Here is a 22,673-nt window from a genome sequence, read left to right on the forward strand (position 1 = left end):
AATTATATTTGGTTTTCAACAAAGTAAAAGAGTGTCCGCGTTCAGTGTCCATGATCACTTTACAAGAGCGTACACTCCCACCCAGCAGCACACACATCGTATACGGATTACATTAACCACCCCCCGCCCCCTCCACCACATTGAATTCGTATATACACACCAATAACCGTTATTAATTTGCGTTGATGTAAGGTAAAAGAGAAAGGTTATATCTATATATATATGCGCAGCAGACACGGACGGCGCGCTCATGATATGCTGTGCAATGGCTCTTCCAGACCTCGCGTCTCCTTCCCTGTGGCTGCAGCTCACGAGGTAGCGGTGTCGACTCTTCCCGACTCACCCCCTTCAGCCCCCCACCCACCCCCACGATCCTCCTCCGAACCCCACCCCCCACCCCTCGCCCCAGTCCTCTGCCACGTCTCAGAAGAGATGCGTGGCCGTATAGTAGTGAAGGCGATCTCGATTCAGTTTCTTCTCCTTCATCCGCCGGTTCTGGAACCAGATCTTGACCTGTCGGTCGGTGAGGTTGAGAAGGCGCGAGAGCTGCAGCCGCTTCTCCTTGTTGATGTAGACGTTGAAGAAGAACTCTCGCTCGAGCTCGCGGATCTGGAACTTGGTGTAGGGGCAGCGCTTCTTGCGGCTCCGCTGGACAACTGCGCCTTAACAAGACACGGGGGGGGGGAGGGCGTCTGCGTTAGATGTGCTTCGGCGTGCAAGCGAGCAAGCGGCCACCCCCTCCATCCATCCATCCAGGCCCTCCTCCCCGCCCCCTGAGCCCGCGTTAAGATTGGGAGCTTTCATATGATATTAAATGCGCGCGCGTGTGTGTGTGAAGTGGATGAATGCAGAACGCTAATGCGCGGCTATTCCATAAATCTTGACCCCTACGCGGAGAACGGTTGAGCGTGTAAACACGAAGCAAGGGGCCCGTGTGACATCGCCATGATCGGGGTTGTATACATTTAAAACCAGGCACCGTATAATTTAACTAGAATTCGCAGTGTATAATCCCGCTGTAATTTATTGTATAATATTATTGAATAGGCGTGTGCTCGCTTCTTTTATATTTTTTTTACTTTACACTTCCAGCGACTGTAAAGCATTTTATTATATCTATAACTGCGTTTTATATACTGGTCAATGGCGGCATTGTTAACATTTTACAACATAATTTCGTATAAACGTATTTACAGGCCAAATAAAGTTAGCGAGGTATATTTTTTTCTCTCTCTCGCTCGCTCCCCTCTCTCTCTCTCGTCCTCTTTCCCCGTCTCATCCCGCCCATCGACCCCTCGGCATCGGCGGCCGTGGCCGTGGCGGGCAGAGCGGAGAGATCACGTAGGGCACGACGCATGGGGAGCCGAGCCTCTGTCCAATAAACACGCCGTGCGCGTGTGGAGAGAGCGGTGTGTGTGTGTGTGTACTCGTGTGGGGCGGTGTGTGTGTGTGTACACGTGTGTGTGTGTGTGTACACGTGTGGGGCGGTGTGTGTGTACACGTGTGGAGAGAGCGGTGTGTGTGTGTGTGTGTACACGTGTGGGGCGGTGTGTGTGTGTGTACACGTGTGGGGCGGTGTGTGTGTGTACACGTGTGTGTGTGTGTGTACACGTGCGGAGCGGTGTGTGAGTGTGTACACGTGTGGAGCGGTGTGTGTGTGTGTGTACACGTGTGGAGCGAGCGGTGTGTGTGTGTGTACACGTGTGGAGCGGTGTGTGTACACGTGTGGAGCAGTGTGTGAGTGTGTACACGTGTGGAGCGGTGTGTGTGTGTACACGTGCGGAGTGTGTGTGTACACGTGTGGAGCGAGCGGTGTGTGTGTACATGTGTGGAGCGAGCGGTGTGTGTGTATGTACACGTGTGGGGCGGTGTGTGTACACGTGTGAGGCGAGCGGAGTGTGTGTGTACACGTGTGGGGCGAGCGGTGTGTGAGTGTGTACACGTGTGGGGCGAGCGGTGTGTGAGTGTGTACACGTGTGGGGCGAGCGGTGTGGTGTGTGTACACGTGTGGGGCGGGCGGTGTGTGAGTGTGTACACGTGTGGAGAGAGCGGTGTGAGTGTGTACACGTGTGGAGCGGTGTGTGTGTACACGTGTGGAGCGAGCGGTGTGTGTGTGTGTACACGTGTGGGGCGGTGTGTGTACACGTGTGGGGCGAGCGGTGTGGTGTGTGTACACGTGTGGGGCGGGCGGTGTGTGAGTGTGTACACGTGTGGAGAGAGCGGTGTGAGTGTGTGTGTACACGTGTGGGGCGGTGTGTGTGTACACGTGTGTGCGTGTACACGTGTGGGGCGGTGTGTGTGTGTACACGTGTGAGGCGGGCGGTGTGTGAGTGTGTACACGTGTGGAGCGAAAGGTGTGTGTGTGTACACGTGTGGAGCGAAAGGTGTGTGTGTGTACACGTGTGGGGCGAACGGTGTGTGTGTGTACACGTGTGTGGCTAGCGGTGTGTGTGTGTACACGCGTGGAGCGAGCGATGTGTGTGTGTGTACACGTGTGGGGTGGTGTGTGTGAGTGTACACGTGTGGAGCGAGCGGTGTGAGTGTGTGTGTACACGTGTGGAGCGGTGTGTGTGTGTGAGTGTACACGTGTGAAGCGGTGTGTGTGTGTGTACACATGTGTAGCGAGCGGTGTGTGTACACGTGTGAAGCGGTGTGTGTGTGTACACGTGTGGAGCGGTGTGTGTGTGTGTACACGTGTCGGGCGGTGTGTGTGTGTATGTACACGTGTGGAGCGGTGTGTGTGTGTGTATACACGTGTGGGACGAGCTGTGAGTGTGTGTGCACGTGTGGAGCGAGCGGTGTGTGAGTGTACACGTGCGGTGTGTGTGTGTACACGTGTGGAGCGAGCAGTGTGTGTGTGTACACGAGCGATGTGTGTGTACACGCGTGAAGCGGTGTGTTTACACGTGTGGAGCAAGCGGTGCGTGTGCGTACACGTGTGGAGCAAGCGGTGTGTGTGTGTACACGTGTGGAGAGAGCGGTGTGTGTGTGCACGTGCGGTGTGTGAGTGTACACGTGTGAAGCGGTGTGTGTACACATGTGTAGCGAGCGGTGTGTGTGTACACGTGTGAAGCGGTGTGTGTGTGTACACGTGTGGAGCTGTGTGTGTGTGTGTGTATACACGTGTCGGGCGGTGTGTGTGTGTATGTACACGTGTGGAGCGGTGTGTGTGTGTGTATATACACGTGTGGGACGAGCTGTGAGTGTGTGTGCACGTGTGGAGCGAGCGGTGTGTGAGTGTGTACACGTGTGGAGCGGTGTGTATGTGTACACGTGTGGAGCGGTGTGTATGTGTACACGCGTGGAGCGGTGTGTGTGTGTACACGTGTGGAGCGAGCGGTGTGTGTGTACACGTGCGGTGTGTGTGAGTGTACACGCGTGGAGCGAGCGGTGTGTGTGTGTGTACACGTGTGGAGCTGTGTGTGTGTGTACACGTGCGGTGTGAGTGTGTACACATGCGGAGCGAGCGGTGTGTGTGTGTACACGTGTGGAGCAAGCGGTGTGTGTGTGTACACGTGTGGAGAGAGCAGTGTGTGTGTGTACACGTGCGGTGTGTGTGAGTGTACACGCGTGGAGCGAGCGGTGTGTGTGTGTGTACACGTGTGGAGCTGTGTGTGTGTGTACACGTGCGGTGTGAGTGTGTACACATGCGGAGCGAGCGGTGTGTGTGTGTACACGTGTGGAGCAAGCGGTGTGTGTGTGTACACGTGTGGAGAGAGCAGTGTGTGTGTGTACACGTGCGGTGTGAGTGTGTACACGTGTGGAACGAGCAGTGTGTGTGTTTACACGTGCGGTGTGTGTGTACACGTGTGGAGCGAGCAGTGTGTGTGTGTACACGAGCGATGTGTGTGTGTACACGCGTGAAGCGGTGTGTGTGTGTACACGTGTGGAGCAAGCGGTGTGTGTGCGTACACGTGTGGAGCAAGCGGTGTGTGTGTGTACACGTGTGGAGAGAGCGGTGTGTGTGTGCACGTGCGGTGTGTGTGTACACGTGTGGAGCAAGCGGTGTGGGGCGGTGTGTGTGTGTACACGTGTGGGGCGAGCGGTGTGTGTGTGTGTACACGTGTGTGTCTGTGTGTGTGTGTACACGTGTGGAGCGAGCGGTGTGTGTGTGTACACGTGTGTGTCTGTGTGTGTGTACACGTGTGGAGCGAGCGGTGTGTGTGTGTGCACGTGTGTGTCTGTGTGTGTGTACACGTGTGGAGCGAGCGGTGTGTGTGTGTGCACGTGTCTGTCTGTGTGTGTGCACGTGTGGAGCGAGCGGTGTGTGTGTACACGTGTGTGTGTGTACACGTGTGTGTCTGTGTGTGTACACGTGTGTGTGTGTACACGTGTGTGTCTGTGTGTGTACACGTGTGTGTCTTGGTATGTGTGTGTGTGTGTACACGCGTGGAGCAATCCGCGCGCGCGCGCCCGTGGTGTCGAGCGAGCCGTGCGCGCGTGACGGAGTCCGCGGCGCGTCCCGTACCGGAGCTGCCGCCCGCCTTCTCGGCTCCTCCACCTCCACCACCGCCGCTGCCGCACGACGACTCCGCGTCTCCCGCCCTCGCCTCGGCGGCGTCCGCGTCCCTGGGAGACTCCGTCGCCTTGGGCTGCTGCTGCTGCTGCTGCTGCCGCTGCTGCTCCGATTTCTCGCCGCGCTTCTTCGCTCCGGCAGCAACGTCGCCGCCCTCCGACGAATTCTCCAGCAGGAACTGATCGAAGGCCTGGGGCAGCACGCCCGTTCTGCCGACCTTGCCGCCGTAAAAATTATACGAGGTGTTGGCGCTCCCGTAACGCGCCTGGCTATAAGCCGCCGTCTCGCCGCTCTTCATGAGCATGGCTGCCGACAGGCAGTCGCGGTAGGCGGCCGAAGAGTCACCGCCGCAGCACGCGCCCAGGTTGGCGGCGGCGGCGGCGGCCCCAGCGTGCCACTTGCTCGGGTACTGGCGCAGAGACGTGGGACCCGGCTCCCCGCCGCGGCACACGGACCCCGCGGGGATGGGACTCTGCGTGAAGACGTGCGGCCCCGAGCCCTGCGGCGGAGGATGAGGAGGAGGAGGATGAGGAGGATGAGGATGGGGAGGGGGCTGCAGGAACGAGGTCTGAACCCCGGAGAAGTCCCTGCCGGGCACGTAGTAGGCGCAGCTGGGCAGGAAGCCGTTGGCCGTGGCGAACGAGGCGGCGGCGTCGCCGAAGTCGGTCATGCCGTCCTTGTGGAAGCGCGGCAGCGGGCGGGAGAGGCTCATGGAGCTGTACATCCTGTGCCCATGCCGGCCGCGCGCAACACTGGAGCAGCCGAGAGCCGCGGAGCGCGATGATCCACGACGGCGCGCAGGGTTACACGGCCGCGTCACGTGACCGCATAAATAAGGAAAACATCAATTTTTGTGGGCATGAAATACAATGAGCGCAACACACGGCTTGTTTACTTTGCCCCGGGACACGGGAGCGGAGACGCGCGGCGCAGCACGAAAGCGACTGACTCCGTCCGCCCGTCCGCCCTGCGCGCGCGCGGGGCGACTGCTCCTCTCGTTGGACCCCCGAGGAGCGGGGAGCGGGGCACGCGCCCCGCCTCCCTCCCCGGGGCCACGAGGAGCCGCTTGGCCGCGAAGCTGCTGCTGCGACGCGCACCGCGATCACCCTGGAACAGCCCCCCCCCTCCTCCTCGCCTGCGCCGCGCCCCTTTACACCAACACCAACACCACCAGCACCCCCCCCCCCCGTGCCTGCCCCCCCCAACCCCCGGAGCAAGCTCAGGTGTGCACACCTGAGTGACGGCTCGAGACCAATAGCCCGGACTGGCTCCTATAATGAAAATGAATTGCGAGAACACTAGGGTTTTTTTATACATCCATACAGTATCGAGATTTCGTCTTCATCATCACATCTCCTAACGAGCTAATGGCGTCGACTCCAGGCCACTTGGGAGTCTTACTCGGTGCACGCAGAGAGCAGTGGCCTCGCGTCTCATCCTCGCCAGGCACCCCACGGGGCGGCGTTGCGGCGTCGTCGTCGTCGTCTTCGTGACCGCGGCAGAGCGGGCTGCGTGCTGCCCTCACCGCTGCTGTTGTCGCCTGCAACCCGCGCGGTGTTTCTGAGCTGGAGCGCTGCAAGCCTCGAGCAGAGAGGCGACGCGATACAGACGGTAACAGCATAGACGGTACAACACAGTTGATGCAGCACAGTTGATACAGCACAGCTGATACAACACAGCTGATACAACACTGCCGATGTAACGCAGCCGATGCAACGCAGTTGATGCAACGCAGCTGATACAACACAGTTGATATAACTCAATTGATGCAACGCAGTTGATGCAACTTAGTTGATGCAACGCAGTTGATGCAACGCAGTTGATACAAAACAGTTGATACAACACAGCCGATGCAACGCAGTTGATGCAACGCAGCTGATACAACATAGTTGATGCAACGCAATTGATGCAATTCAGTTTATGCAACGCAGTTGATGCAACACATTTGATACAACACAGCTGATACAACACAGTTGATACAACACAGCTGATGCAACGCAGTTGATACAACACAGCCGATACAACACAGTTGATACAACACAGCTGATACAACACAGTTGATACAACACAGCTGATGCAACGCAGTTGATACAACACAGCCGATACAACACAGTTGATACAACGCAGCTGATGCAACGCAGTTGATACAACACAGCTGATACAACACAGCCGATACAACACTGCCGGTGCAACAAAGTTGATACAACACAGTTGATACAACACAGTTGATACAACACAGCCGAAACCATGAGCACATAAAATTTTAAAACTTGGGCAATGTTCCAACAATTAAAGAATAAAGTTCCTTTTAGCGAACCAGCCAATAGCCACTCTCGACCAATATATCCAAGCGACGTGCATTTAATCTGCAGGTAAATTATGAAACCGGTTTCGACTTTCTTCAATGTCATCAGCAAATATGTGGCCTGTTAATGAATTAATGCTCACAAAGGTTTCCGGATATTTACTGGTGGGAGCTCTCCGTGACCACCCGTGCCCCCCCCCCTCCCCCCCCCCCGTTTAGCACCACGGTGGCTAGGAGATGTTAACTACCTCGCCCGGTATGCAGAAGGTCGTGGGTTCGATCCCGACCATGATGACGCCTGTTGTATATTTGGAATCTGCGTGTCTCTCCCCCCCCCACCCCTTGGCTCTCCCGTGGTCGCGTGGATTTTCCTCCGGGTCCTCGGCTTTTTCCTTCCACATTTAGACTCAACAACATCACGCGTTTAGAGCAGTGGTTCTTAACCCGGGGTGCACACACCCCCTGGGGGTGCGAGATGTCCCTTTTTGAGAACCAATGGGGGTGCAGGCTACAGTCAAGGTTAAGGTGGTTGCTATAAATGTCTACACGATGAGCCACTTCGTCGAGCCATCATTTGTGGCCAGGTCGCTTCTGGAAGAAAAGAAAGACCTACATAGGCCAGTGGGTCTTACCTGGTAAAATAAAATGAATAGTTTAATTTAGGTTGGCAGAGTAGGGCCTCTACAGCAGAATTGTGCCGCACAAAAAACTGACAGAGGACACCGCCATAGAGCCGATACATGTAATGTATCCAGGAAAGGCCTCAGTCTCGTCGCTATTTGTTTTTCCAGGAAGGATGTGCGGCCAATTCCCTCTTTTTCGGAGCGTTTTGCTGCCAAGCGACACGGCAGACGCACGCACACAGCCAACACGACCGCGTTGACGCCGTAGTAAAGGCGTGCGAACGCCTACAGATGGTGAAGTCCCCACAACATTTCACAAGGCCTACAAGAGAAACAACTCAATAATATAACACTGGTCAACACACTTTTTCTGGCATAAGGTATTCCAACGGTTTCAATGTAATTTTGGGGTGCTGATTCCAAATCTGGCATCAGTTTTTGTCTATCACATCAGGTTTTTGAGATATCAAATATTGCATTTTCAATAAAAACTGCTGAAGGAAAATATTAAATAAATGCGGATATCTACATAAAATTATATTATAAACACACTATCCTAAAAATACAGCACCAAATTTTAACACTAAAGCAGTCACTGACTCGCAACAACTTGCAATCATAAGTGACAGAGTTAATTTCGGGTAAAATCAATGAAAATGGGGTATGCCGATAGCATAAAAATGAGATGTGATAGAGCAAATTTGACATCAGATTTGGAATCAGCACCCTGAAATTAGTCTAAAACAGCTGCAAAAGTCCAGGCCAAAAAAAATGTTGTTTTTTTTTGACCAGTGTGTAATTGTTGTTGTGTGTGTGACTTGCGTATGATGGAAATAATGCGTCCTAGAGTTGAATGTCCATGTCGTGGACTGCTGGTCGCGACTAAGGGGGGGGGGGGCGAGGGGGGGGGCTCCAGGAGAGAGAGATGAAGAGAGTTCCTGACGTTTTGCTCTTTCTCCTCCGTTGAAAGAGCGCAAAATGCGGTGGTTTCCTAGACGGTGCCGTGGCTTTTGGGTTGTACGGCTATACTCGCTCCCGCGGCTTGTCGTTTATACATCTGTACGCGCGCCTTCGATACATCGCTACGTGTCTCGATGCGGCTTATTGTATTGCCCCGCGGTTTGAGCTGCGTGGTCGCAATCGCACGACGGTGGCACGCGTGCGTTCTAAGTTTCCGTTCACGAAAGGGGACGCGCGCATGGGCTTGTTGTTGGTGATGATGTTCTGATGCGGTTGACGGCTCCACTACCAAGCAAGTGTCTTAAAGAGTACGAGGTGAACCAGAAAAGTCAACACATTCGTCAATAACACTGCGGCCTTAAAGTGAAAAATGTATATATATAATGTGCGACGTTTCGAGCGATGGCCCTTTTTCATAGCACATATGGCTCTTCATAGTTTTCTTTGAAGGAGGGCCATTGCCCGAAACGTCGCTTATTATATATTTTCCTTTTTAAGGCCACAATGTTATTTACGAATGCATCGAGGTTTATGTATTTTTATTCTACTTGGGCAACCACTGCCAACGCAGTAGCAGCATCATCGCCACCAGAGTAGGTGTTTAGATGTTAAACATAGGTAGCGGTCCGGGTACATTCTACAACATAGAAAATATTAAAAAATATATAACGTCTATCAGCTGCGCTCTACATGCTGTGTATATGGCATATTTATGATATAATGTACGCGTTGTAGTATGGAGTGGCGGCACAGTAGTTAGCTAACCGCTAATTGATCCAGGCGACTTTAGTTTGGTTTGGTGCCAGGCCGCGGAAATCGATCAGCGGCGAGTGGGCTACCTGAATAGATCCCCTGGATCCCCTCTTCCACCGACCCGCACGGACCAGCGTGGTGAAGTACGGTCAAACAACTCGCATACTCGGAAACCGACGCGGCTTAGGAGGTGGGTGGGATTTCGATTTAAAGCTTTCGTGACTGCAGGGATTCATCTTCTAGGTTATTTCAGTGAAGTCACGTAGAAGGGAAATAAAAAATGATAAAATAATAAAACATAATAAGGTGACCTTAGGGACGGCTGCTTGCGTTGTGGCCGAAACGTCGTGAGAATAATTTTATTATGTTTTATTTTTATTATTTTATTACTTCCCTTCTACGTGACTTTACCGAAAGAACCAAGAAGATGAGGTGGGGGGGGGGTCAATCTGGTAGTAGATTAAAAAAAAGGAACTGCCGTTGAACGCTACGCACCCTGTAGAGCAGTATTGTTACAAACCCGTTGCTTTTTACCAAATAAACAACAGCTTTGGTAAAATACATAGAAGGCGGGACATTTCTGCCGCAGAGAATCGAGAGAGAGAGAGTGCGATCCAGCCTGTTCCTCCGGTGTGGCATTCTTCCAGGATAGTCACGCGCGTGGCCCATCAGTGCATAGCCATTGGCTGCAGCGTGTGTCCATAGTGCTGCGTTACAAGCGTTGGCACAGCGCCACTCATCCACCCCACCCCACCGCATCGCCGAAACCACCGACCCACTCGCCCACCCGCCGAACCGCGCCGAGAGCACCCCTGACGCACCCCCCCCCCACTCGCTCTGAGCATCAAGATTTGCCGAAGAAGGCCGCTCGACCAAAACGTCGAAATGTTAATTTTCAATATTCGTGACGGTCCAAACAAACAAACAAAAAAACAATAGTTTATTTCATTGTATTGTGTTGTGTTCAGCGCGCATTGCGTTGTGAATGACAATCGTTTTCAAGTTGGATGAACACTGCCTTCCGTGCCGTTTCACAAACATCCCCATGGCTGAGTCCCCTCGACTCCCCGTGTCCTTGTATCCCCCGTGTCCCTACGTCTCCGTGTCCCCGTGTGTCTCGCGTGCCTGTGTTCCCCGTCTCCCTACGTCTCCGTGTCCCCGTGTGCCTGTATCCTCTGCTGTCCCATGTGTCCCCGTGTCTCACACACACAGAGATACACAGCGAGAAAGAGAGAGACACACACACAGAGATACACAGCGAGAGAGAGAGAGACACTTAGAGATAGACAGCGAGAGAGAGAGAGACACACACACAGAGATACACAGCGAGAGAGAGAGAGACACTTAGAGATAGACAGCGAGAGAGAGAGAGACACTTAGAGATAGACAGCGAGAGAGAGAGAGACACACACACAGAGATACACAGCGAGATAGAGAGAGACACTTAGAGATAGACAGCGAGAGAGAGAGAGACACACACACAGAGATACACAGCGAGAGAGAGAGACACACACACAGAGATACACAGCGAGATAGAGAGAGACACTTAGAGATAGACATAGCCGGAGACAAGAAAGACATAGAGACCCATAGATATGGAAAGACAAAGCGAGGCAATTATAGGCTCACGGTAAGATACATGGGCATCATCGAGGGACGTGGAGAGAGAAATGCAGAGAGAGAGAGACGTAGATACAGAGAGATGCACAATGAGCCGTCGAGGCGTGGGAGGGGCGCCTACTCGCAAACAATCGGGAATGATTATTTGCGAGTTCATCGCGGGAGAATGTTTCTGCGTTGCTCTCTGGTGCCGAACGCTTCTGTTCACGTCGTTGCAAATGTGAGCTGCCGTCCTGATGCGCCCCGAGATTCGGTTGATAATAATACTATGTGGTTACATTATTATTCATTAGAGACACTTCGAGACGCGAAGACAAATAGGGGGGCAATGCTACGCGTTAAAATGCGTTGCAAGACGCGGAAATAAACATAGGTGCACAAACACATCGACGCACACAGATAGACACGCGGGAAGACACACTGACATTCTGACAATGGGGCACACATACATGGCGGGACACACACTCTCACACATAGACTTCACATCACACAGCGGTGCACGGACACACACAAAAACACAGAGGGAGACACGCAACTACACAGACACTGATATGCACAAATGCATATGGAGATACACAAAGAGCCACATAGAGACACAAATATAGATACGTGGATACACAGTAGGTACACGTCGAGGGAGACGCGCCGACACGGACAATAGGATACAGAGAGCCACAGGGATCCATACAGCGATACACGTAAACAGGCGTAGAGGGAGACGAGCAGACAGAGAGACATCGCGATGCGCATACAGAGAGCGGAGAGAGAGAGAGAGAGAATTAGAGGCGCAGGGATAGGCGGGCATTTGTGCAAGAGATGTGAAAAATGTCACTTGGCACGGGCAGAATAAAAGGGAGAGCGTCACGGAGGAGGGTGGGTGCGATGTTGGGTTTCAACGTCGGAGCGATGTTGGGTTTCATTGTGGGAGCGATGTTGGGTTTCATTGTGGGAGCGATGTTGGGTTTCAACGTCGATGCAATGTTGGGTCTCATTGTGGGAGCGATGTTGGGTCTCATTGTGGGAGCGATGTTGGGTCTCATTGTCGGTGCGATGTTGGGTTTCACTGTCGGAGCGATGTTTGCTTTCACTTGTTCCCCTTATTCGCCCTCGGCGCTCAGTATAGCGACGCTTTAACGGGTGGGTAGATGGATGATGGGGGTGGTGCGTGAGACGAATGGAAGCCGTCGTCGAGGCCACGTGTGGCTCCACGCACACATCACGAGTTTGCGCGCGGCGCGTGTTACGGCCGCGAGATGTAAAAATACACGGCGAACGCGCTCGGCGGCTGAATGTTGGTGTCGGCGTACTCCCGTCGTGAGAGAATCTTCCCAATAAACCCGCGAGATGCGGCCGCCTGCCAGGCACGGCGCGCACGCCAACACGACGACCGCGCTCCAAGCCCACGTCTCTCCGTCGCCAAATTCTGGATCCCGCACGGCTCCGCGCGCGCGCCGTCGCATCAACATCGCGTGCACGGCCAGCGGCCCTCCGCGCCTGTTATGCTAAACCTCGCGGGGGTCAGGGTTCAATGTCAGGATGTGCCGGAAGCGCTCCACCCTCTCCCTCCTCACCAGACCTCCTCCTCCTCCCTCCCCCCTTTCCCCACAGAGTTCTCCCCACCCACCCACACCCTACCCATCCCCACCGCTCGCAACCGCCACTCCTCGTGGGCACGTCTCGGCGCCGCCTCTGCCTTTAGGCCCGGCTCACATGCGGGGGGCGGTTGGTGGGGGGGGGTGCCCGCCTCTTGAGCCTGCTCAGACAGGTGTGGGGGGCGGGGAAGGGGGGCACCGACCTGATACCCCCCCCCACCCGCCCGCGCATCTCTCTCGCTGCTACCGAAACGCAGACGCTGCGCAGGTAACGCGCACGGCGGGTGGAGACGCGCGGGTCCCGCCGGGCGACACGAGGTGCGTGACGATTGCGACGTCACCGGGGAGTGACGGTGGAGCGGTGCTGCCTGAATCACCGCCGGCGTAGGCGCACTGGTGGTGGTGGTGGTGCCGGGGTGGTTCTGTGGCCCCACGCGTCACCACCACGATCGTGACACCAGCAGGAGTGACATGCGTCTAGTTACCCACGTGGGTCTCGCCGAGTCTCAAGCTCGCTCTCGGGAGGGTCCTCGCATTGGGGTGGACATGGGCGGGGAGCGGGGGGGGGGTTGACGCGGGAGCGAGGGGGTTTTGGAACGGAGGCGGGCGGGCTTGGGGTGGTGGTGATGGCAGCGAATACCCAGAACGTTTTGGAATTTTGTGGCGGAACGGGGGGAGGGTGGTGGACAATGCAGCCCCCCACTCTCCACCCAGCCCCCCCCCACCCCCAACCTTCTCCATTCTCCCGCACTGTTTAGGTGCGGAGTCGGAGCTACTCCGGCACACGCGGCAGCTCCGCTCCGAGTGGACGAGGGATGAGGCGCGCGGCGCGTGACTCGCGTGCACGCGAGGTGTCCGGCGTGTACGTGCGTATGCCCCGGCGGTCTATTTAAAGGCTATACGGCCACGTGTATGTATGTGGGGTACGTGTGTTTATATGCGTAGGTGTCCATATAAGAATGTGGTGGTGTGGGCGGGGGGGGAGCGGTGGTGTCGCGGTTGGCGCTACGCTGCGCTACGAACCCGGCGACCCGGATTCGTTTCCCGCTCACGGCCAACACCGGTGGCAAATATTTGAACCGGTCCTGGGCCTCCCCTAGGTCGACTCAGCCTCAAATGAGTAGCTGGTGCAACGTGTAAAAACATCGCCACTGGGGAGACAAAGGCGGCCGGGCGTGGTGCTGGCCACCCACCCCCTCGTGTGCCGTGCGGGCCTACATAGGGTGCTCGCTAACAGCACTTGCCCCAACGGTCTGTGACAGGCTATACTGGAGGGTCTCTTTGTCTTTGTCTATACTTGTTTACACGTCACACTCGAGCAACCCGCGTGACGCCTCGCCCGCTTTCTGTCGGGTTTAGCGTCACACTGCACGGGAACTAGAATTGCTCGGTTCCCTGATGCCGGGTTTAGGGTCTCATCGCGGGGCTTAAAAACAAACGCAGAACTTTAGGGTCGTCGGGTGATCTGCACCGTCGTTAGCCAATCATCCGGCGCGCTCTACGTTTGGGAGGTGAGACCTGGCAAACGAATCGGGGTTATAATTATTCAAGTTATATAAAGCGGTAACATTTCACTGCAGCTGTGCCACATTTCGGCTCTCTGGCCCGTGTGGAACATCGTAGCATATTAAACGAGTCGCTCGGTCAGATCGTATGTTTGACATGTTCGCATGGTTATGTTTGTGTGTGTGTCTGTGTACAGGTTCTCGCTAACAGCACTTTCCCGAATGGTCTGCTTAAGGTGAAACGGGGGGGGGGGGGGATCTTTGTCATTGCACAGTGTTAATAGTCTGCGGGCCACCCGAGTTCGATTCCCGCTCACGGCCAACACCAGTGACGATTATTTGAACCGGTCCTGGGCCTCCCCTAGGTGGACTCGGCCTCAAACATTGCCACTGGGGAGATAAAGGCGGCTGGACGTGGTACAGGTCACCCACCCCCTCGTGTGCCGTACCGGCCTTCATAGCTGCTCGCTAACAGAAGTTGCACACAAAAAATGTCTGTTGAGGCTATACGGGGGATCTTTGTCTTTTTGTGTTAAGTTTTAAAGAAGGGGGAACGGTGGCGCAATGGGTAGCGCATCTACGAACCCGGCGACCGAGTTCGATTCACGCTCACTACCCATAATAGTGGCGAATATTTCTACCGGGCATGGGCCTCCTCTAGGTTGACTCAGCCTCAAAGCCGCGGGGCGTGGTGCTGGCCATCCCATGCCGTTCTGGCTTTCATAGGTGTTCGACAACAGCACTTGCCCCAACAGTCTGTGAAAGGCTATACGGGGGATCTTTGTTTTTGTTGCGTGTATTGATATTATATATATGTTTGTGATTTTGCGTATTGTTTATATATATTTATATACATACTGTGAATATGGATTTTTTTTTGGCCAAATATTAATCCTAGAGGGGCTTCTGTGTTCCGGCTGTGGCATTGCAGCGTGGAAATAAATGATTGTGAAGGAAAAACTGCACTCGTGTTCGCATGCTCGATGGAGCGACATTAAACTATAGCTTAATAATATTACTACAACTTGCGAATGGCATTACGTCGCATTAAGACTCTGAGTAGATTGAATCTGCAGTAAGTTGTTGTTGGCTGTTGTTGTTGTTGTCCTCACGACGTCTTTAACATCATCTGAAGGGCAGATACATTCGCTTTCCAAGCATCAGGATCCAAGCCTCGCAGGCCGCGTCACAAGAACAATCAGGTCACGTGCGCGCGCGCGCGTGGTTGTGGGTACAGGATACCGGGTGCGTTCACGTGATGAGAAAAAAAAATAACCTTGTCACGCACTGTACATGTAATTGTTTTACGAACAATGAAAGTTTGTACTTGTTAACAAAGGCGCAATCAAAAGGATACACCGTGACTCTGTGACATGTGGCTCGTGGCATTATCGTCGATAATCATTTACTATCGGGGGACAGTGAGCGGTGACACAGTAGAAATTGCACTGCGCCACAAATCCGGCGGACCGAGTTCGATTCCAGAGCCACGGTTAACATCGCTGACAGCGACTTTGCAGTTTTTTCCTGGACTTTGCAGTTTTTTCCAGAATTTTTCTGTTTGCACATAGTCACTTTAAGATGTTTTCTTGTTCATGTTTTGTGTTTGTTGCGATTGCACCCGAATCAAGAGCCGAATGGCTCACAGGGCTATACCAAATAAGTGCAACTGAAACGCACGACTCCACCAGCTCCCACTGGAAAGCGTGGTGAAGTATGGTAATAAAAACAATCTCCAATGACCGATATCCGATGGTGGAATAGAGATGACTCGAATATGTATTGACACGCTATAGTTATGTATTCATTCGTAAGGTAGACGTTTCGCCTGGCCGCCCTCTTCAACAAAGCAAGGTACACACCGGGGCGACACGTGCGGGAATCTTCTTCTTGTCGTACGGCCGATGTAGATGCAGAGCATCAACGACACTTTCATATTCCGGTGATCAAGCTCAGATAACCGCGTCACGAGGAGCGGAGTTTCATCGCTGTGATGTCTCCTTCGTATTTGTGGTTCGGGGCATTGCGTCGTTCGTCACACGTTGCACGCTCTCTCTGCTCTGGATGATCACAGTCGCCGCACACTGGGGAGTTTTATTTTTATTTTCCAAGTGTGCATCGGGTCCCCGCATCTACTGCCGTGGTTTGTGCACTGGATGCGGTTTAGGGTGGACCGTGAGCTTCGTGGAAGATCCAAACCCCAGCGGACGAAGTTCCACGTGCTCACACACACACACACGCGTACAGCAACGACGCGCAGACGCTGCGCGAGTACTCGCAGCCGATTGGCTCATTCTGGATTCACAGTCGTCGACTCGTGATATCGATACGTCCGGTGTCAGAATCTTTATTTACACGGAGGCTTTCGCGACCAATATTATTCATAATAAAGTTGTTTTGGGTTAGATCGCGTACGTATAACGTGTAAGGGATTTGTCACGTTAACAAAACCTTTTGTTTACGTAACAAATCCCTTACTGATTGGCTGTGTCGGGTGGTGGAGGGTTTCGACGCATATATACTTACGCGATCTAAGCCAAAAACCTTTATTATAAATCTTTACACTGGAGGAATCGGATGAGCGATACAGCTCTTTAGCACAGGTGTCCAGTAGGGGCTGGTCACAAGGTTACAACATAACAAAAACACGATGGCAGTGCAGAATAAGCGAAATGAATTTGTATTTATTTCAGCAGCTAGTGGCTTCTTTTTTTTGAGAAGCCACCCGGCCATACGATCTCCGTGACCGAGCGCACGAAGCGTCCCATGAGCAGGCGTCTTCGTAGCGAAGTGATTGTGCGTGCGCGCTTAAATGTCTACGGGTACCAAGGCCGTAGCCATGGAGTCAACATTGGGGGGACTAAATCTTCCAGGGGGTCTGGGCCCCCCCCCCCCCCCCAGAAAAAAATCTAAATTTGAAAACTAATTTCCTGCCTGAAATATTTAAAAATTCAGTAAGACATAGGATGGATTTTTAATAGATTTTTTACAATAATTTCTAATAGTGTATTGTATTACATTGCTCCGTTTTTACTTTTTTACCTTTTCTTGTTTAATTGTATGTAATAGCAGAGATTAGGGATTAATAAAGTACAACCATAACTACAATCATATAAACAGAAATCTATTTTATAGCAATATATTGTGGGGGGGGGACATTTTGAGCATATTTGAATATTGAGGGGGATGTTCCTTAACAGGCACTATAAGGTATCGTGGTCTATAACACGCCAAGTTGTGCATAAGATCTAATTGCGTGTAAGTTATAGACGTCTACAAGATATAGTGGCGTGTAAGTTATAAGTGTATAGGTTTTAATTGTCTATAATAGTCGTCTGTAAGTTATAGGTGTCTAGAATATATAGTTGTGTATAAGTCTGTAAGTTCCAATGATCAATACGTTATCTGTGTCTATAAGTTATTGTCATCTATAAGTTACATTTGTCCGTAATTGATAGTTTTCACAACGTCATAGGTGTCTATTACGAGTATTTATATCATGGAGAGAACGTCACTGCTAAGAAGATATAAAGTCTTCAATTTGACATCGGCATTGATTCAAGCATGCCGATGAGACACCGCGTGACGAAACCGGCCCACAGTTGCTTGCTTGTCCTTCACCGATGCTGCTAAAACGGACTCCCAGAATGCTTTGGGGCCGGGGTTGGGGAGTTAACTTATGCTCTGAGGTTTTTTCGGTAAAGTCACGGATGTAAAAATAAGAAAACAATAAAATAATAGCAATTATAATAGAAATAAAAGAATAAATCACGACGTTTCGGATAATAATAGAAATAAAATATTAGTTTATTTCTATGATTATTTCTATTATTTTATTATTTACTTTTTTTTACCTACGTGACTTTACCGAAAAAACTTAAGAGTATGAATCCTTGCAGTCACGAAAGCTTCAAATCTAGAATGGGTTAGCCTATGGTTTGTGTACGAAACACCTTCTGTTCTCCTGCATCGTGTGGCGCTTTCAGATGCGCTTCTGCGGCCGTCTGGAACGCTCTTCCTTCCGATATTAGGACGCCACGATAGGAGCTATGCACTTTTAAATAATCGATATTGAAAACTCAGTTCTTTAGAAACTGCTTTCTGTGTTTAGTTTGTTGTGCTCCCCCGCGCAATTCCGATGAGCACGGTTGGATACGTACGGTGCGAAAGAAGTTCAACGTGCATTTTTGTTATGCTATGCGGAGGGAGAGATGTATGGAAAACAATATATGATTGAGATGTATTGTCTACCTGTCTTTGTTATTAAGTCTAGAGGGAGGGTCTGCGTGTCGAGACGGGTCTTCGGGGATTATCATCGCCGCTTGTGATGCAATGCCGTAGAGCCTCGCGTGGTGCAGAGGTAAATATTCACATACGTTTGTTACAAACTGCCTCTGTTGCAGACTCTTAAATACAAGTCATTAGTTCGCACGGGGAAAAGAAGAAGAACAACAACATCATATTAAATCCCAATAACAATATCTAGTTAATAAATTATTATAAAAAGCGACATTTAAAGCCGTGTCGTCGTCACCGGTTGTGTGTCCGCGACTCGAGATTTTGATGAAACTGGGAATCCACGCGTCTGGCGCGGCAAAGACCCCGGGTCTCGATTCATCCGCAGTGACGAAATGATGCCCAAATATGGTGTTGTCGGCGCGCGGGTTCGTGAGGTTTTATTGAAATAAAGATGTGGGGGGGGGCGGTGGGGGGGGGCGGGGGGGGGCGGGGGATTGGGGGTGGGGGGCGTGGTGGTGGTGGGTGACAGACAGTGGGTAGCGAAGCACTGTGTGGTCCGGGTTGACGCGAGTTCGATTCTCGCTCACGACCGACAAACAGTGGCGATTATTTGAAGCGGTCCGGGGCCTCGCCGAGGTCGACTCAGCCTCAAATGAGTGTGATGCATGAACATCGCCGCAGCGCCACTCCGGAGAGGCAAATGCGGCAGGGCGTGGTGCCACCCACCCAACCCCTCCCTCGTGTGCTGTGCCGGCCTTCGTAGGTGCTCGCGAGCAGCTCTTGCCCCAAACGTGTGTTAAGGCTACACAGGGGATCTTTGTCTTTGGTGAGAGCGAACGGGCGAGCTGATGAATCACTGCACACGTTGCTGTATACGCGGAGCGTCTCTCTTGTCTACACAGAGTTCCTGCATCGCGTGAAAACGACACTTGCGTATTCATTGCGTAATGACGACCAAAACAAAGCAAGACTCAACAAGGGCGATGCGTTGTAACAAGTGGAAATTCCACGTTTAAAATGCACGTTAGATAATTATCTCATGGGGGCTGCGTTGGCAATTATGCTGTGACGAGATCTTAACTACCTCGCCTGGTACACAGGAGGTCGAGGGTTCGATCCCGATCCTGACGTCTGTTGTATATTTGGAGTTTGCGTGTTATTTTTCTTTCCCCGTAGTCGCGTGGATTTTTTTCCGGGTCTTCTGGATTTTTCCCTCCATATTTAGAAACGGGCGTTTAGAGGATGTGGCTGCTATACATTAACTCTATACATTGTTATAAAACACTATGTAACAGACTAATGTTTCGGACAATGGGCTTTATTTACTAAAACTAAACTATGTTTTATTTCACTAGGTAAGGCCCACTGAGCTCTATAGCTCTTTTTAAGAAGCGACCAGGCCACAAATGATCGCCCAACGAAGTGGCTTATCACGTGGACATTTATAGCGGCCACATTCTTTAAACGCGTGTTTCTAAATGTGGAGGGAAGAACGGGAGGACCCCGAGAAGAATCCACGTGACCACGGGCAGGGACAACACGCAAACTCCGAATAGAGAGGCGTCGGGTTTTGGGATCGAACCCACGACCGAAGTGGCTTATCGCGTGGAAATTTAGAGCAGTCTGAACTCACGTTTCTAAATGTGGAGGGAAAAAAACACCAGAGGACACGGAGAAACATCATTGCGACCACAGGGAGAACACGCAAACTCCAAATATACAGCGGGCGTCAAGGACGGGATCGAACCCACGACCTCCTGTACACCAGGCGAGGTAGTTAACATCTCACCACCGGGGAGCCGAGTGTAGCAGAGCACGTACAGTGGAGGCATTGCGCATTGCCAAGCGTGTAAAGGCTCATCCAATATTTATTCTATCCGTATACAATATAAATGAACAACGTTTTAGCTTATATAACGCGATACAGTCATACCCCGGCTTACGTCGGGGATGCGTTCCTGAAAGTTGTAGATGGAGGGGGAGGCCGAAGCGACGCATAACAAGACGAGGGCGGGTGACGCCGTCACTGACGTACGTGTGGGGTTGAGACGACGCAGATCGGGTGGTGGTGGTGTTCATAAAGCGACGACGTATTCGCGAAACGACGTAATAGGGTGACGACCTAAATCGGGTTATTACTGTACCGTGTATATATATAACGACTGCATACATAAGCATGTGCAAGTACGCTGCGCGTGTTGCCGCATTTTCAGGGTAAATTTAAAGAAACGTGAAAGGAGGGACGTCGCTCCTCCGAGCTCACGGAGACGAGAGTTCGACACCAGTACGCGTCGAGTGTGAAATGTGACTCGTTCCGGCACCGACTACGAGCACGTCTTGTCCGTCAAATCGGCGCATCGCTCGCTCCGTGCGTCTCTCTCTCTCCGCCTCTTCTCCGTGCACGCTGGACGAGTCAGCGGCAGCATCGGCAGCGGTCAAATCTTCGTCGACGAAGCTTACAGCTCGCACAATTATTCCCCTTCCCCCCCCCGTAACTTTGTTTTTTTTTGTTTGCGCTCACATCTCTTTGTGGAACGCCTTGGGACCTCCTTTGCCAGTAGCAAAATATGATAATTGTTTTTTTACCCTTTTATCTGGTAACAAAACTAACGCCCTTTGTCAGTTTTGTTGCCAGATAAAAGGGTTAAAAATAACTATTATTATCTCTTTGTGGGTTGACCGTCTGGCACACGCGGGCACGTGGCTTTATTCGCCATCGTTGTTGTTGTTGTCGCACGTGGGCTGGCGAGACAGACAGACAAGCAACAGCGCGAGGCCGCTTTGAATGTTCCACGTTGTTAGGCCGACTTCGTTGAGCGATCATTTGTGGCGACGTCGCTTCTGAAATGTGAAGCCAAGAACTCAGTGTTGCTTTCACCTGATTAAGTAAAGAATAGTTTACTCTTGTTTATATTTTTACCCCATTAATTTGACTATCTTTACTCTTTGGTTATTTCGGTAAAGTCACGTGGGTAGAAACACTAATTGATCACGACGTTTCGATCGCCGTGATCTATTATATTTTCTGCCCACGTGACTTTACCGAAAGAACCAAAGAGAATGGATTTCTGCAGTCACGAAAGCTTCAAATCAAGATCGACTATCCTTCCTCTACTCTGCGCTCCCGTCGTAATTTGCGCTGTCTGTTGTCGTAACGTTCTGCTCCGTCCCTGCTGGTCATCTCTGAAAAAGAGCTTTACAACTCATCGGATTCCTCCAACATCGCGCCCCGAGAACGATTGTTTAATGGCGCTTTACAAACGTGAATTATTATTATTGCTATTTATGATGAACATATATATTTAAAAAAATTCTGATTCTAACTCCAACCCTCGTAGAATCTGGTGGTGGTGGGGGGGGGGGGTGCATTGAATCACGCAACACTGTGTGCCACTGCCCAGATGCCGGCAGGTCGCATCCATCGCTTCATCACCGCAGTCTCGACGCTGCCTTGACGACTGCCGCGAGAGGTTGATTGTGACGATGGCTAGTGGGAGTGTTTGTTGGTGGTGGTGGTGGTGAGTGGTGAGCGGGGAGCGGTGGTGCAGCGGTGAGCGCTACCCTGCGCCACAAACCCGGCGACCCGAGTTCGATTCCCGCTCACGGCCAACACCCTGTGACGATTACCTTAACCGGTCCTGGGCCTCAAATGAGTACCTGGTGCGATGTGTAAACATCGCCAGGAGGGAGACAAAGGCGACCGGGCGTGGTGTTGGCCACCCACCCCCTCGTGTGCAGTGCCGGCCTTCATATCTCCTGTCTAACAGCACTTGACCCAACAGTCTGTTAAGGCTATACAGGGGATCTTTGTCTTCAGTATCATGAGTGGCGGCGATAGTGATGGCGATGGCGATGGTGATAGTGGTCGTGTTGGTGCTCGTGGCATTATCCGAGGTGCTAGTGGTGTCGATGTACTGTATGTTGAACTTCTTTCGCGCCGTGCGTCGCCAACGGCGCTAATCGAAGGTGACGGTTGTGCGTGGCGGATCTGCTGCTGCTGCCTCAGCTTGAGCCCGTGGCTCCGCGGGAATCAGCGTGGGGGGGGGGGGGTTGGGATGCGCTATGTTCACCCAAATGGGGGGCCCCTCGCCGTGGGCTCTTGCGGGGTTCGTAGGCAGGGGGGGGGGTCGTAGCGTGCACCACGGCGCCGAGCGAGAGACGGCGCTCAGCAGAGAGACCGCGGTGCACTTGAACGCGAGCCCTGCCCCTCATCCTCCTCCTCCTCGTCACCTCTCCCCTCTGTCCTCTCTTCACCCTCCCACGTGTGTATTTTTTTCATTGGGGGGGGGGGGGGCCGGCGCGTCGAGTGTGGGCGAGAATCGATGTGTAAACAAAGGCATCCGTTCTCGTTTAAAGCGGCGCGCCGGTTGAAGACAAAAAAAACGAACCATCCCGAGCGAGAGAGCGAGCGAGCGGCTCGCGATGAGGAAGAGGAGGAGGAATCGGGCAGAGATAAATTATGCAACTGCAAAGCGCCAGTGGCGATGGCATCGCTGCTCTGGGACGGGTTGGGGGGGGGGTAGAAACGGGGGGTGAGAGGCGGCGGGGGACCTCCTCGCG

General features: G+C 52.5%; 1 protein-coding gene across 1 annotated transcript; it reads right to left on the reverse strand.

Annotated features, from left to right (window-relative positions):
• Positions 1-423: 423 nt before the first annotated feature.
• Positions 424-5,428, reverse strand: LOC144733410 (homeobox protein Hox-A11b-like). Its single transcript, XM_078615324.1, has 2 exons — positions 4,469-5,428; positions 424-662 (listed from the first exon to the last, which is right to left on the reverse strand). Exons 1-2 carry the CDS (start codon positions 5,238-5,240, stop codon positions 424-426), a joined length of 1,011 nt encoding a protein of 336 aa, XP_078471450.1. The 5' UTR covers positions 5,241-5,428.
• Between the last annotated feature and the right edge of the window lie 17,245 nt (positions 5,429-22,673).

Source organism: Lampetra planeri, chromosome 2 (genome assembly GCF_965212315.1).
Source record: "Lampetra planeri chromosome 2, kcLamPlan1.2.h2, whole genome shotgun sequence".
In the NCBI taxonomy this organism is placed as follows: domain Eukaryota; kingdom Metazoa; phylum Chordata; class Hyperoartia; order Petromyzontiformes; family Petromyzontidae; genus Lampetra; species Lampetra planeri.

Coding starts and splice junctions, on each gene's coding strand:
- LOC144733410 (XM_078615324.1), bottom strand. CDS start 5,240: ATGTACAGCTCCATGAGCCTCTCCCGCCCGCTGCCGCGCTTCCACAAG. Junction 663..4,468: donor GAAGGCGGGCGGCAGCTCCG/GTACGGGACGCG, acceptor TGTCTTGTTAAG/GCGCAGTTGTCCAGCGGAGC.